The sequence below is a fragment of the Pezoporus wallicus genome, unplaced genomic scaffold (assembly GCF_028554395.1).
Source record: "Pezoporus wallicus isolate ANWC-B61680 ecotype Strahan unplaced genomic scaffold, APGP_CSIRO_Pwel_v1 contig_2908, whole genome shotgun sequence".
NCBI lineage: Eukaryota > Metazoa > Chordata > Aves > Psittaciformes > Psittacidae > Pezoporus > Pezoporus wallicus.
Window position 1 is genome coordinate 5,752,519 of NW_026642179.1, and position 17,215 is coordinate 5,769,733.

At 42.4% G+C, this 17,215-nt stretch overlaps 1 protein-coding gene across 1 annotated transcript in view; it reads right to left on the reverse strand.

The window, feature by feature from the left end:
• TMTC1 (transmembrane O-mannosyltransferase targeting cadherins 1) overlaps window positions 1–17,215 on the reverse strand; it is a 147,213-nt gene that overhangs the window by 73,425 nt on the left and 56,573 nt on the right. The window contains exons 6-8 of the mRNA XM_057427857.1: window positions 14,713–14,794; window positions 13,625–13,728; window positions 985–1,174 (exon numbers count right to left, since the gene is read on the reverse strand). Coding sequence (XP_057283840.1) covers window positions 985–1,174; window positions 13,625–13,728; window positions 14,713–14,794 — 376 coding nt within the window. The remainder of the gene's footprint in view (window positions 1–984; window positions 1,175–13,624; window positions 13,729–14,712; window positions 14,795–17,215) is intronic.

Below are 17,215 nucleotides of genomic sequence, written 5' to 3' on the forward strand. Positions count from 1 at the left end.
AGCATCTGTCAATGCATAATCTAAATTAATGACACTGCAGTCTCAAACCATTTGGTTCATTTTCTCTTATCAGGAGCAGAGGGAAGACTGCCAGGGTAAACTGAAGTATGTACATGACCTGAACATTTTAGCATAACTAAGTATTAAAACCCTAACACTCCCCTACTATGCTTTTCAAAGATGCATATATTTAAGGAAGAAAAACTTTTGTCCTATTTCAAAAATAATTACCAGCACTTTCCTTCCAATACCGTTGAAGGAGGAATAGCTTGTAATAACCTATGATCCACAAAAAAAACATTCCATGTAAGTGCACGTCTAATCTCTGACAAGTCTAGTACAACCTCACTGTCATATCTAGTATGATTAATGGTGGATCTGAAATGTTGAATTGCAAAGCACGGCTTACCAGCTATATTATTTACGCTAAATAACAACTTCCAGATCATTTCAGGTTTCCCACATTCCATTACTCCACTGATGAGAAATCTTCTCATCAAGATGTATCCAACATTTAGCTTTTAGAAGCACAACAAAGGTATGAATACAGTAATTGATTTTATTTTCAAATGGCTCTGCAGATGTGTCATGGTTTAAACCCAGCCAGACAGCTTGTTCACTCACTCCCCTGCTTCTTTCCCTCCCCCTCAAGTTCCCAGTCCTGTTTGAGGTAAGTGACAAAGAGCCTAATGACTTTGGCAGAGGCAGAGACACTTAACTTCAGTGGGTTTGGATCCTTAATGGTAATGCAGGACTCTAGGACAAGTTTTGCCCTCAAATCACACCAATTAGAGACTGAGACATTCAACTAGGGGGACATTTTCACCTTTGAAGCTTGCCTGCATCAGTTATGTAGTAGGGTTTTTTTAACCTCAGTCCAGTGCATTTGGGAGGAAAACTCGTGCTTACTGACCATTTCAAATGAAGGTTAGGAAACAGAATATTTTAAACAAAACACTCTATTGCACGACTTTTTGGTGTTACCTTGAATGCAGCTATGCAATGTAGGCTGAGTAAGGTCATCACCAGTACCAGGAACACTGTGGCTAAGTTCCTTGCATCCCAGATTGACTCGATCAAAGGGATGCTGCCGACCTGCCAGTCATAGCACAGGGTGATGGGTGCCAGCAGAAGCCATGCATTGAAGGCCAGAAGGTAGGAGTAAGTCAGAAACCTGCAAAAGAATATAGGTAATGTAATATATGGAATAACTGCCAACACATGAAGCATTTTCCTTTGGTCATTACCATAAACTATATGGAAAAAGAGGAAAAAAACAAAACAAACAACAACCAAACAAGCTAAAAAACCTGTACACACACAGGCAATACAGTACCTCTCTATCAACAAAGAGATGCTAACATAGGTGAGGGGCACTTCAAAGAAATAACATAAGATCAATAATATTTACATGATTTCTGTGCACTAACCTTTAGAAAACTAAGAGATCTTTATCTCCAATGAATGTTGGATTTTTGAACAGATTTTCTCCCTGCTTCAATGATAAATGAATAACTGGGCAGGTACATACATATATTGACCCGTTAAACACTTCACTGCATCACTCCTGCAATACAAAACATCCCTCTAGCTAGGTTTGACTTATAATTTAGGATTTTTCCTATGTGCATAATATTCAGCAATTAAAGTCAAGAACTCTCTGTCTTCCATTCCAGCTCAGACAGAAAATACAGAAGAAAGGAGGCACAAGGCGATTCTTGGCTGATCCCATCAGCACTTAGTAGGGCCTGAGATGTGCCACAGAAATGATGGAGAAGTAGGGAGCCTTTGAAATTGTTGTAAACTTCATTAATTAGTATTCTCAATAGAGAGGAAATTAATGGGGAATAGAAATGGGGAGCATACTGCCCTCCTGAAGTATGCAGGGCTTTCAGAAGACTGAACGAGAACAGCATGTATGCAAAAACAAGAAACAGAAGAAAACTAGAAACAAAAAAAAATCAAATCAAACCAACATCCCCTCTCCCCTCCAGCTTTTTGCTGCTTGGCATCTACCTGCCCAAAAGCACATCTGCCTCACACCACATATAAAGCAGTTCATATACTTTTGTATGCAATAGGCTGGAAATTATTTCAGCAACTGTGAAATCAAACAAGCAAAGTTACGGCAGTCTTAGAACAGACAAACCCTTTCTTGGTTTGCAAATGGAAAAAGTCACATTGTACACAGCAGCAATGACAGAAAATAACTCAAGGAATTAAGTTATATTCTATCCTGCATAATATTTCTTCCATCTGAGACTGCTCTGTTGTTTTCACACCCAGTTGCCATGGTACCTTAGCAGGTTTGTTAAAATGATAACAATGAGACGTCAACCTATGTAGACAGAGGATTGTTTCACTTGCCACTTACTGACATGCCTCTTTGGGTCAAAATACAGCTCCTTCCACTTATTAATATTGTATTTGTGGCAGAAGGGGTAAGACACTGAAATTAAAGGTGACTCCAAGCAAGCAGGAAGTTCCTAGATAGATGTTGGCCCAAGACACAGGGATGAAACAGGTCTAAATATTTCTGAAAACAGTTTTAAATAACCACAAACTGTCAGGATATCAGTTTCTCTTCTCATCCAAACCCCCAAACATCTCCAGCAGCACAGTGACCTAAAAGCAGGGGGGCTTACAGAGCTGGAATAACATTTCATTGTAAACAGCGGACAAGGCACATTCTCATTTCCCCACAAATCTTTCTAAGCTCCCAGTTCTGATGGAAAATGGAATACTTCCACATTTTGAAGGTTTTCATATATTTGATACATTTCTCTTCCATCCCCCCATTTTCTTCCCCTTCCCCATCCCAAGGTAGTAAACAAGGGCAAAAGAGAATATCCATCTTCTAACAGAGGTAGCGACTAAAAAGCCAGTTTCTATATGAGAAAGCATCCCTCAAAAACATAATCTGATTTTACACAAATTTTTCTTACAATTTTGATCATTCAGTATTTCTCAAGAAACAAATACCCCTTTTCTAATAATAAAGCCCACATTTTCTGGCCTCCATTACAGAGGAACAGAGCAATGCAGAATCTGATGGAAATCAATCACACCAAGGTGTTCACTCCCTGATGTTACATGTGGCCTGGCCCCACCTCTGCTTGGCTGCAATAAAAAAAAAAAAAAGACTTCTGTATCAGCCTCAATACAACATCAGCTCAGAAAAGGTTGCCAGCATTTATTTACAGCTACTTACTTAAAAGCCGAGATCCCTTTCTAAAAGAAAGGGCATGTCCGTTTATGTCAGTCTGTGTCACGGCTTATGATGCTGTTACAAGAATGAACATTAGACAGGATTTTCACAAGTATTGAGTTAGTTTTTCTCTTGATGTCTTAGGAGAGCCCAGTTTTTTGAGGGAGTGCCCTTTTATGCCCTGGCATATTAACATTCTTAGTAAGCATCACAATATACATGGAAGTCTGGATGCAAACCACAACACACACCAGAAACACTCCCGTGCTTACTCAGACTGGAATGTTGGGTAGGAAGGAATGAGACGACATTTGGGATCTTTGCAAACTGCAGCACTGCAGCTAAAAACAGTCTAGTTGCTTTTCTGCATCTTCACTGATAAGGCAGGAGCTGCTAAATCATTATGCAGTACAGAATAACTAAACCCAGTTTGTTTCCATAACAAATTGAGTCAGTTTAACAAATTTTAAAAGGAACTAGCCAGATTAGTGTCTGTTACATGCATTTCTGCTGGAAAGTTAGGACAAACTGCTGTTGAAGATGAGAAGACACGCTCCAGGACACTCATTCATCAGGAGAAGTCTGTAAACAAGTCTCTCTTTCCATGCGCTTGTGGGGTTTCCATCTTCCTCGGGAGCCATGCACACAACATGCTGCCACAGGCAGGTCTCAGACGAGATGGGCAATTGCTCTGTTCCATCACAGCAATAACTGGTCTCTTAAACACACTCTGTCACCAGCACTGAGCTACATTAAAGCCTGTGACAGTTGTTAACCATCTATGTAAGGTCAACTGGCTGGCCTCTCCAGACACTCTGCTGGAGATCCCTTTGACCGTGTGTCTCATTTTCAAGCCTGAACACCCTAACTGAATGTGCATGTGCCATCAGCAGGCAGAGAAGCAAGACGCAGGGAAGGTGCTGCCTGATGTTAGAAGGTGTCTGTAAGCTGCAAAACATTCTTGAGCAAGCTCTGATCCAAGAAAAGTTTGGGTATGCTTTCAGTATTGGTAACCTGTCCTTGAATGTGATGGATGGCTGTATAAAAATAAAGCACAAACTATTGCTATTCTAGATACTAGGAACAGAAAAATAACAGGAAGCTAATAATAGTTACTGTCAATTCAGTGCTGCTTTTTACTTACAGCTCTCAAAAGCACATGGTATTCCTCTACATCCGTGTGGCTCTCATACCACAAGGCTAACCAGGGATAAAGCTAAACGCAGAAGAAACTTCAGAAGAACCCTCTCACCAAAGCTGACACCTCAAGGAAATAATCTGCAGATTCTGAAGACTCAAAGATTCCTGGAATCATTCCAGGAGCTAATTGCATTTCAGCAGCCTACCTGCAAATGGCAACAAAAGTATTTCTTTTAATTAATTGACTAAGTGAATTACATTTTAAATGAATGATCTTCTCTATGCTGCTGTTAATGCCTGCTGAAATTCCAAGGGAGAAAAATCCTTGCCTGTAACATCTCCCAGTCTATCAGTTAATCCCAGACAAGTCAGAATATTACTGGTGAGGTGACTGGAAGAATCTGCCTCTTAATTGGCAATCAGTTTTTCCCTAGGCATTTGCATTACAGCAGAGTCATTCCTTTTAATTTGCAAACTGAACACGAAAATGCAAGTTTCAGTGGGTATCAAGTGTTTCTCTTCACTTCTCAGTATCTCTGGCATGTTGGGAAAAACACAGCTCCTCCTGTAGGTAGCAGGTGTTGTCATGGCAATCCAGTTTGTTTAGTTTTGCATTTTTTAGTTTAAATGTACTGTGTGTGCTTTGTTTGAGATAAATACAAGATGCCTCATCTATAGAACCTGTTGCAGAAAACAACTATCTGAACTGATTGCTTCTGCTGCAAAAATGAAAGTAAAGGATACTATTTAAAAGCCATAAACAATACAACAGAAAAATACTGGAGGAATTGCCTGTTACCCTTTGCTGTAATAGAGACTACCAAGCTTGGAAAAGCCCTAGTCTCAGCTCTGCCAAACTCAGGCCATCAGATCACACGAGGACTGTGAGACTAGCTAAAATAAATACAACATTTATAGACACTTAGAAGGAGTTTCATTTACTTTCTGATGTTGCAGCATTTTAAGCTTCCCCCCCCCCCCCCCCCCCCAGCTCTCAGGGGCTGAGGTTATAGATTTCTTCCTAAAACTATGCCACACAAGTGACCACAAGACTCAGATCATGCCCCACTGAAGCTGCATGGAAAAGCAGGGGCCAGTGATCCTATTCTTTCTAGGTGCATGCAGTGGTGCAGCCTACCACCTACCCAGTTCTGAGACAACCCATCTCATTCCCAACCAACAGCCTTTCCACCAAAGACCGAGCAGGGTATCCACCTGCAAGTGGAAGATTTTCCTGCACTGGGGATTCTAGTAAGATAAAGGCAAAATATTCTCCTGGTTGGGAAAAAAAAATTGAGCAATCTAGCAGACAGGTGATAACAGTTCACTTAACGGGTATTTGGGAGAAGATGGGGGTGTATGAAAAAGGGGGGGTGGGAATCTGAGACAGAAGCAGGAAGATAGTGATTGCTGTTTCAGAAGTCACAGACCTCGTTAATGCTCCTCTGTGAAGACAGTCTGCACACTGCAAAGACTCCTGGAAGTTTCAGTTCACTGCAAGGGTGAGAAGAGCTCCTTTATTAGGGAAAAGAGCTTCTCGCTTGCATTAAGAGCTGAACTGGTGTCAGCTTAAGCCTCTCTTCATCCTCTGCAAAGCCCTAAAACCAATTGTGTTTGATGAGCCTCTTCACAATAATGTCCTCCTAGGACAAATGCAGCTGCAGTTATAACCAGGTGGTGGTATTTCAGGATATTGTCTTGAAACTGTATATTTGTGCTTCCCTTGGGGAACTGTCAGTCCAGTCATACCTTCCCACATGAGTTTGTTTTCCTGCTCTGTATATTGTCAGCCTAAACATTTTCTTTTCATAGCCTTAGAATTAAAATAACACTGTCTATGCAGCACATTCAGTGACAGTGGAATAAGACTACACAAACAAGCAACAGACATACTCAGATTTAACATCCAAGTGCAAGTATCAGCCAGGTAGAAAAGACTTGTAACTGGGAAAAGTGCCTTGTATACCCTTTCATCAAAACTTTTACATCTAGAGGAAAAGAGCTGCCAGTCAGTAGAGGACAGGAGTTGGAAAGACAAAGATATGAATAAACAGACAGCTACAGCTTGATAAATAGCAAGGTAACTCCTCTGGAAGGTGGGTTTGTGTGCACCAGGAGCACAGGGACAAGGCAGACTACATTGTCCTCTGTAGCTTCAGAGACTGAAAAGCTTTGATCTGATGAGCAGTTTGCTCTCAGTTGTTTCAACTCTGTGGCTAAGAATCTGAGAAATATCAAATTCTTGAAGTGTAAAGACTTTCAAAGAGCCTGTGAATTTCCAGTGAAACCCAAGCCTGCTTTCAGAGCCTGAATGCTGGAAAACCTGGGATTGATCTTGTACTGTTTTCCCTCCACAGGCCCATGTGTGCTGTGGGTGAGAGTGTGCCTTGTGATCAAAAGCAATCCTCAGCTCATCACCAACAGCAGCATCTCTCCAGAAGCCACTCAGTCAAAACCCCCAGCCACAGGTGACACCTGCTTCAGAAGAGGCTCACCGAGGTGGCAGGGGTTGGAGGGTCCTCTGGACAGCTGCTGAGACACTGGTGGCTGATCCTCGGGAAATTGAGACCCAGACCTCATAAACCTGCTGTGATAACATTTCTGGAAGTGGTCCATTGTACCCCAGAGCATTACGGGCGCCAAAGGGATGGCCTGGGCATGCTGCTTTGCCTCAGAGGCTGGCCATGGTCTATCCCTCGTGTCTGAAAGTGCTTTGATAAGCAAAATGCATTGTCTATAGGAGGCAACAGCCTCTGCTTTGGCTGCACACCCTCCACTTTCGGCAGAGGAGGCTTGTTTTGTAACCAGCACTTGTAGCAAGTGCCATGACCTATTAAAAATGCCTGTCACGCTGAGTTCCAGAGCAGCACCAGCTACCTGGGTTTCTTCATTAAACCAGGAAAACTTAACTGAGAGAGACGCTGAAATCTTTCACATGGTTCTGGGAAAGCAGGTTTCTTTGGGAACTGTAGGATGGCCTTTGCTTTGTAGCACCACCTTCCAGATAGGCTTCCCTCCAGCCCCCTTGGAATAAAGAATATATCTTACACTTAACATAGGGGCTATCTGGCCCCTGGGTGGGCATGACATCAGTTCTTACTGACACATGTTGTTCTCCCTTTTGTCAGAAGCGAGCCCTGAATTCTTGGTCCCTGCAGAGATTACATAGAATCATAGAATGGTTTGGGTTGGAAAGGACCTTAAGCTCATCTAGTTCCACCCCCCTGGCATGGGCAGGGACACCTCACACTAGACCAGGTTGCTCAAGGCTCTGTCCAACCTGGCCTTGAACACTGCCAGGGATGGAGCATTTACCACTTCACATAGGGCTGAAGTTAAGTAGCTTTAGGCACATGATAGAAAGCACAGACAAAACAGGCAGAACTTTTCCACTCAGGAAGCCCGTGCAAGTCTGGCTACTAATTAAGAACTGATCTGTCACAGGGGTCTGTTTCAATGCCAATTCCTAGCTTAAGGTCAGAGTAGTTGCTGCACTTCTGTTGCCTTGTCAGAACTGGCTGGCACACACACTCAGCTCCCCAACAGAGGTCTGCTGTGTGCCTCTCAGTAACTCATGCCCTTCGCAGTTGCAACTGGGATGATTTAATGCACTGCTCAGGAAACAGTCACAAATCTATCTGAAAAGGAGCATTTGCCAGTTTTTATGTATAAGCATTTCTTCACTTTATACAGCACTGAGCTCTCATTTACTTTATTGAAACAGCAAAATAATACAGAAAAACAGCTTACAGAGAGAGCAGTTCAACCATAGGAAAATGTTATCTCAAGGCAGTTTTAGTAGAAATGTATTACCTATTTAATGCAACACCACAGTTTAGCCTGCTTCATGCCCAGAGCCATAGCCAATGGAGGTCACAAGGCAAATACCAGCAGAAATTCATAAAACTTGACTCACAAAAATATAGTTTTAAAAAAACAAAGCACAACAATTTTTTTAGTTTGAAATTACTGGCAGGATTTAATCTGTTCCACACCTTGAGACATGCTGTACAATGGCCTTTTCCCTTGTATCACCATGGTGTTAGTAATACAATCTGTTTACCTGGAGGCCTCCTACTTCTTTCCTTTCAAGAATGGTGTAAGAAGGAAACATTGTGCAAAACATCTGAAGCATGACAGCCCACCACTCAACGCCCTGCTAACACTCAAGCTACACTTCAGTACACTGTTTACCTAAAGCTGGGTAGCTCTCCAAACATTTCTAATTGCATTCTTCCTCAACTTTTATCTAATACAAGCAAGAAAGTTTTAAGAGTTTTGGGGTTGTTTTTTCTACTGCAACAGCTTACCCACAGCAGATTTTGAGATGGCAAGTCACAATGACTGGAAATGCACCTTCTTTAAGGTAGGTCACTGGCGAAGGTACATCCTTTCTGCAGTGTAAAATAGCCTGTATGGACAAGTTTTAATGGCAGGGCTTATATATAGCAACATTCCCAACACTAATTTCTGCCTACACTAAGAACTGGAATGATGGACAGATTTCATCTTCTCAGATCACTCTTGCCAAGCAACATGCTGAAGGACATGGAAATGTGGCTTTCATTCATGTCACTAAGTTTTAAGTTATTTGGGAATAGCACTTGTAATTTTAAGAACAGTAACTTAGTGAACATACTGAACTTGTTAAAGACTTCCAGCTTATTTCATTTTCCAATGGTTAAATGAATCTTTAATGTATACGTTTGTATGTCCAAGATTGAGGACGTTGCACAGAACACACAGCCATGTTCTAAGGCCAGACTAGGCCACACCAAAGGTCTGCCAAGACCAGGATCCTCTCTCCAGCAGTGACCAAAAATTAATGGCAAGCAAAGCATATAAGAACATGATAATTTTTTTCCAGTCTCTAGTTATCATGATTTCCCTGAGTTGGATGTGGTTTCTGCATATTTAGTAGCCTGGATTTCTTTTTTTAACTTGGCAAATCTCTCTTCGAGCCTGCATAAACTTTCAGCACACCCACAGGATCCTGCAGGAAGGAGCTCCCCAGCTCAACTACCTGTTGCAAGACACCTCCTTAGCTTGCTTTGAATGGCTCCTCTTAAATTCGTTTGATAAACCTTTATTTCTATATGCTCCCCACCTCCACACAACCACGGATGCACAGATCTCTCTCTTACACTACAAGAATCATAAGGGCTGGAAAAATCTGACCTCAAATTCTTTTTCAAACCCATAACTTACACCTACCCCTAATCTTAGCTACAATAACCTTTGCCAGCCTCGGGACAAACCATGCCTGTATAGCTCACTGGCTGTCACAGAAGTCTTATGAGAGTTAACAATGCTCTTTTGGGTTCCTCCTATGTCAGCCAAGACCCAGCTCCAGATCTAAGTTTATACATTTCACAAATACTGCCACACATTTCCAAACTACTGTTTTTCTTTTTTATTCCACTTGTTGTCATCAGCCTTCTTCCTAGCCCCAGAGAGTTGGCCAAGTCTTACAATAGCTTTCAACTCTGTTGAAAACCAAAACATTTACCCTGGCAAGACATGCAGAATGACCACATTACCAGATTAATACAAATAGAAACAACTGCTTGCAAATACAGACTCCCATTTGTGCCCTGCAGGATCTTCAAAGAGTTACAAAACAACTCGCCTGCTGCCCAAGCACTAATCTTTGTTTCAGCCATAGCTAAAGTGTTAGTAACCAACCCCCTTAAGATCACCACCCAACACTGGCCTTTCTTTTAGTTTCATGGGGCTTCCTCCTTCTGGTGTTGACACCAAACTTAGCTCTTCCACTCCCTTCCTCCCAATTTAACCCGAGTTGCAAATAACATCCTGGCTTTAAATTCAGTGCTGTGACAAAATTACTGCCTTCAAAATCTCATTAAAAGCTTCCCACACCAACTCTTCATATGCTGCTGCTGTAGGTGTCTGCAGATGAGGAACATATATTGCTTAGCAGGTTCTCTGAGGCTGGACCATAACTACAAACACTCCCATCTGACTGGAGATCCAGCAGCTGGGCAAGCAACCACACAGATCAGCACTTATTTGGATGTTGAATATCCTCAAACCTTGATGTCACAGACCCTAACCTAACATCACCTCTAACACTGGAGCCAGAAAATCACATTGCCTCCAGATATACCCTCGAGCAATTCATCCAGCTAACAGTGCTTCTTGTTTCCAGAGGATGGAAACAGGAGGCTTTAAAACTAATCTTGTCTCTTCAGCCTCCCTCTTCCTTGCACCTAAGCTGAACACCAGCCCTGCCTAGCCTTCCCAGTGGCCAGATACACAGATCTTCCTGGAAACCAGGCCTACACCACTCAGACTTGCTGTCTCCATCTGACATCCCAGTCCTGCACTCATGACAACTGGCACTGTGTCATTTCTGCAGCAACAGCTTCAGCTCTGACCACGACCAGATGAAGTCTCAGGTGAGAGTTACAGTTTGAGCCTGAAAGAGGAGGTGAGGAAGGAAGAGGTTTGCCAAGATAAGGGCTGTGGTCAACGTATGCATAACAGGCTGTCCATTCAGACGCAGGCCCCAGCTCCGTCCACCTTGCAGGACTGACCACTATCCCATTCACCAAAAGTTTGCCACCCCACCTGTCCAAAAACTTGTCCTAGGCTGTCATCCATATTGACTAACTAGCCTTCCCACAGCTCCATGAGACTGGCAAGATACAACAATAAAAGAACAGCTCTCATCTCCAATTTCTTGTTTTTGTAGGTGATCCCACATGTCTAACATGAAGAGTACTGCCAGCAGCACAGCTGGGCCTATAGCTAGCTCTGAGGCAGTCAGTGGGTCAGTGACCATTTCAAAATGAAGGCTTAGGGTCTCGTTCAGGAAAAAAAGGCACTGCTGAGCAAGCCTAACGTGCTGGCAGGTGGATCCTGCAGGCTTACATGGGATCCCATGGTACATGGGATCAGGATAACCAAGTTTTGACCTCTTTGAGGTTGTTTGGTTGCAAGCTCAGGTTAGTGGTCAGCTTAAGATTTGAGTCCAAAGAAATATGAATTGCAGAGTAGAATTCACAGATATATTTTGCAGGTACTTCACATCTAAGATGAAGTTTCATGCCAGGAGACTAGGACTAAGGCCAGCAGAAGCTCAGAACCAAGTTTCTTTCTAGATCATACAGTGCCCAGACTGTGAGGACAGGGACTACCACAAAGCTGAGGAACAAGATCCATGGCAGGGAAGGTGGCAGGTACTGAACTGTGGGAACACATTGTCAGGGCCCTGATGAGCACCACCTAGTCCCACACCTGACACCCCATTTCAGTTCAGCCCTGTCTCCTGTATGCACATCGAACCTGTGCTGTAGGTAGCTTGTGTCTGTGGGGGTCCATCCAGGAGACACATTCTTGCTTGTCCTTACTCCTGCCTCTTGCCCTTTCTCCTGCGTGAACTTTGGGCAATGTTGCGGCTTTGCCGGTCCCATCTCCTGACTGCTGACAAGGATTCAGCAACAAACTTACTTTTTGGGTTCTGTTGTGAAGACCTGTACCTCAACATCAGCTATGGGAGGCTGGTGCTATATCAACAGCAACGGAACTGATCAGATAAATTTAACTCTGCGTATTAGAAAGCCACATAATGGCTGCCATCTGGGCTTGCTGAAATGATGTCTGGGTGGAAGATACAGGCTTCTGGGTAAATTGGCTAAAGGATTAAGATCAAGCTCAGCAGAAGAGCTGGGATAACTACAGGGGTTTAGAATCCCTGCAGAACGATAATACTGGGGTTTACTGCAAGGGTTTACTTAATTAGGTTTGGAGCAGGTAGGTGTTGATGGATGGCAGGTGAAGCCAGGTCTGCTTCTTGAAGCAGGAAGGACCTTAGCCAGCAGCACTCTCACTTGAGTTTCATAAGGCTGTTAATGAAATCCACAGTGCTGATGGTAAAAATAGACACTGTTTTATAGCCCAGGAATGACTTAGCTTTTGGGTTTAAAAAACCTTCCCCTGTCATTACAAGATGTAAAGAGCAAACACATGAAAGTCATTTGCAGCTCAGCATACATAACTGGAATAGGCCATGATCATTTATGTCTTGATGACCCCCATCTCAGCATAAACATATCAAAAAGGGACAGCAGCAAATCCTTCAGTTGTGCTGCACAGAGTCTGGTAGTAATGACTCCATCAGAAATGCTGCGAACAGATCAGAGCGTTCCAAATCAGACAATGTGCTTCCTAGAGGCCCTTTCAGCCTTGATGGTAATAGGAGCTGTTGTCACATTATCTTAAAGGTCTCCAAATGAGATCCAGTCCAATTCTGCAGCAGATGTTCAATAAGGATTGCTTGATCTTAACCTGCATATCAGTTCCAATTCCATGAGCCAGCAAGGCCAGAAAGTGACACAGAGGAAGACTGTTCCCATTTTCATTTGAGACATAAGGAAATCCCTCCAGAAGCTGCAAAGCGTCTTTCTCCAGTTCAGAAGCTAACCAGAGCAAGCAGTTATGCACATGGCCCTGTCTTAAGAGGAAATTAACTTCCTACCACCTTCTTGGAACACTGGTTGGGTTAGGTCTGGAGGGAAGAACTAAGTCGCAGCTTCTACTGCCTTGCTGGTCTGGCCCAGCAGAGCCAAAGGAATGTGGAATCAGCCCCCTAATTGCACACTGGGTCCCAGGCAAGGAAAACAAAACATGTTTTTACCAAATTTAAGCATCTGTCTTTTAAAAAAAAGGAGTTATAAAACAAAAAAAGTCTGTTAACACAAATTTCAGGTTCATTGGTTTTAATTAATCCACAGCAGCCCATTTTATGCTTAGCCAGACTCTGCAGTACTCAGCACCACCCTGCATTCTGCCTTCACTGATCAGCCACCTATACTCCACTAACAGGCATGGTCCTCCCCTTTTTATACAAACTTCAGCTGAAGATGGAACTCCGAATACTTGCATCCAATGCCTCAGGAGCAGCCAGTTTAAAGTTTACAATTATGTTTCAGTCTCATAAATTAGGCTTTAGGTTTTGGATTAGGCTTTAGTCGTTGGACTTCCTGGTCCTATGCTCAGGGAATTAAAATATATTCTTTGGGCTTTGGATAAAAATAAACCCACATCTGTAATGTAATCTAAGGGACCTGGAGCATGCTTCAGGGTTCAAATAATGCTGGTTACTCTCTATTCTAGGCAGAGCAATAAGGAAAAGTAATTAAGACAACAAAATGAGTCTTCTCATTTTCCATCTGTAAAACATTTTAGTGCAGGAGAAAAAATAACATCGAGACTTCACTTTTGAAAACTTTTGTTTGATTAGTGGCATTGTACCTCGTCAGGAAATACGGTGAGAATGAAGCTGGATTGTCCTGCTCTGAAAACATCGGCATGGAACCTCCCATTATCCAGAGGCGGAAGTACAACACGAGAATTACCTTCAAAGAAGAACATCCTAGTTAGCAGTGAGCTACTAAGAAGAACTAAGGCCTCCAGCAAGCGTTTTGTTGTGCTAGATCTTCATGCTCTCTCTGCCTACAAGTGAGTCAGCTCAGCGGTTTAGGCTAAATTCAATTTTGCCACCCTATGTAGGGTGACAAATGTGTCAACCCTCAGCACAGATAGCACAATACGTTGTTGTGTGTCCACCTTTCATGTGTGCATTACTGACAGCAACTGACATATCTCAGCTACCCACGACAAATGAAGCATTTTGAAGGACAAATCTATCACCCTGCTGTGGCTCAGACTGCAGTTTTGCTATTGACCTCTACCTAAATACAGAGGAGGAAAACATGGCTGATGTCTTAAAAGCTATTATCATTCACTCATGCTGGCACAGGTGTAAGGACAAGCTCACCAGAGTTTCTCATGCTGTATAATCCTAATCCCTGGAAGGACTTCAGCAGGCTGGCACTCCTCCAGCTTTCTGGGAACCACTTGTCAAGGAACAAGCAAGGGGATCTGGCTCCTAGAGCAGCACAGGGAGTCACACATCCAGCACACCCCCATGGAGGTACTTGTTTTCTCCCCTGCGACATGTCAAGTCATGCTTGGAGCATGCCAAGCAGCAGCTATTTGCAGGCAGAGGTTTTATTGTGACTTTTACCAAGAACTGCTCTGAAACTAACGGCATGCCACTGAAAAGTCAGCCCAGCACTGTAGAGTTCCCCTGTATTTAGGGCAGGAAATACCTGCACATTATTACATGGTTGTAAGGGCAACCACTATAAATTGAAAGAAAGCCTGAACTGGAAGCACAGCAATATTCTCGTGTCTGCCCAGCTGAAGTCTTCTAGACTGTTTTGCAAGGCTAACTCTGCATTAATATCTACCATCTAAGCTTTCAGAGTCTTTTGGGATACCATCACACAACATTCCTTCATATGCAGAAATACACAGTCAAGTCCATTCGTACTTACGTAGCTTATCACCAAAACAGCTCTCTTCAGAAAAGGCCGAGCGGTATACAAGAAATTCTGGTTCTTATTTGCAGTCAGGTAGCTGAAACATAAGAAAATAAGTATTTGTTGAAACAATAACTCATTTTTCAGACTGGAGAAAAAAGTGTTTGTGTAACACATTGTGATAAACTACCCTAATCTAATGATGCAGTAATAGTGACATCAATCTTACTCTTCAAAGCTCTTTCCTCATGATTCAAGTAAAATATTGAGACCACTTCAAATAACAGATACTATAATACATTGTACTTTCCCATCAAACTCTGGGTTTGGTTTGTAGGTTTTTAAATCATAATTAACTTCATAATCCTCAGAAAACCTCCATGTGTGTCTCACTAAGATTGCTGTCTTCAGACTCCCAGAAGATTACACCGAGACACATTTTTAAAAGGTTACCCAAATAGAACAATTAGATTTTAGGCCATTATTAAAATGCAAAAACTCCTTTTCCCCAGCTCTCTGCTCAGTCTCTGGAGATGGAAATAACTGTCTAGCAGATCTGAACTTATTTTAAGTGGGTTTTTTCAAATGTATCCAGCACACTTAAGTTTCCGCACAACTCTGCTGACAAGGTGTTATGATAATTAAACTGCACAGAGACAAACACACAGGTGGGTTATTGTTGTAGGAGTGTTCATAAAAAATCCTTCCTGTTTCTCAATGAGTAAAATTAAATTGTGTCTGGAGCCAAAACTACATATTTATTTTAATATAGAGTAGAAGCACTTGCCAGACTCTGTGGCGCTTTCTTAATATAACAAATGATGCTGTACCTATTAATTAAATGATAATTCCATTTCTACTGAACCTTACAGAGGCTTTGTCATTGTAATAGGGTGATGAAAAACAAAAAGAAACACAGGAGAGACAACTGGAATAATTTAAGCATATAGGAGCTAGAAAACTGTTGAAAAAAATACAGTTTTAAGAAGTTATAAATATCAAGTAAACAAATAAATTCAGAAGGAAAACATTTGTGAGTTCCTCTGTGTAAAATATAATCAGTATCAGGATACTCTATTTAAATGATTTACAAAACCTGTAGTATGACTCACACCTGCAAGCAAGTTACCTTTCCAAGCATGAAATCGTCATACGTTTCTCCCGTGAACATCTAGCATATAAAACACATCTTATTTCCTCTCCGAATTCCTCAAGACAGTCTATCATCCGATTGATTCCACCCTTCAAGTCTTCGAAAAAACCCACAAGATTTGGCAGCATTAGGAAGCGCTGCAGAGTCTTTAATACCTGGCTTTTTGTTCAAATTCGCTGTGGGAGGAAGTCTGCATGCCTGGTCACCGTGGCACACTGCAGACAAAGCACCAGGGGCAAAGCCAGCAAGAAACAGAGGTGACATTTAACAAGAAAAAGGAAGTATAATCTGGGTGCTTTCCACAAAATAACTGCTCTTCAGAAAAGTGCCCAAGTGTTGTACCTGAAACTTAGGGACCACACCATACACTGCAAAGCAAGCCAGAGGACTTCCAGTCTTTAGTGCCTACCTATTTACAAATGTTGACATTTAAGCTTGGAATCTGACTTAAATGTCAGACTAGTCTTCAAGGGCTCAACTCCACAAAGCGCAAAGTTTTTTGAGCTCCCACTGATTTTAATCAGGCTCCAGCAAGTACAAGTGAGATGAAACTAAGCCTTAAGCTTTCTCTCTCCATGAAAGGTCAGGCTGGCCTTCAAGTGTTCACCATGGCCCTGCTCCAAAGCCCACTGAAGCCAAAGGGAAAGACTGTCAGTGACTTTAACAGCATTTGGATCAAACCCCGGTCCTTTGTTTCCTACTGAAACCTTCTATAAAACTCAATCCCTTCACAATTTGCAGTGGGAACAGAAGTGTTGGGTTGCATTTTGTTTATACTTTTATGGGTGGAGGAAGGAAAGCCCTCTATTAATCACGCTGCCTCACTCTTTTCAAGAACCCATTTTCACTTGCTCACAGTTTTAACTAACTGCAACACTTTGAGCAGAAATTTTCCATTACAAATATTTGCTTTAGGTGGAATTATTCTGGGAAAAGATAAGCCAAAACAATTTAGCTTTTTCCTCAAGACTTAAATAAGAGACAGAGGAGCACTTTTAATAGGTGTCAAGAAGTCTGCCAATTTCATCCTTGAGAAACTGCATCACCTCATACCAGTGACCCAGAACTCGTGAGGTGTCCATCATCTCCAGGCCACGTGTTTGCCACCCTCCAGAAAAGCCAGCTGTGATCAGGCAAGCAGCAAGCTGAGGGAGCAGCACAGATAGGGAGGTAGGGAAACGCAGGCCTTGCTGCTTGGCAGGGATCTGGCTTTTAGTAGATCAAGTCTGCATCAAAGATGTTCCAGCTGGAACGACTGCTGGGAACAACATGCTGTTTGTTGTAGTACCCCATCAGCAAGAGCGGTAAATTTTGTTTAAGTCTGCTGAGGCTCAGGAAAGCATGTTTGTGCTTCAGTGATTTACA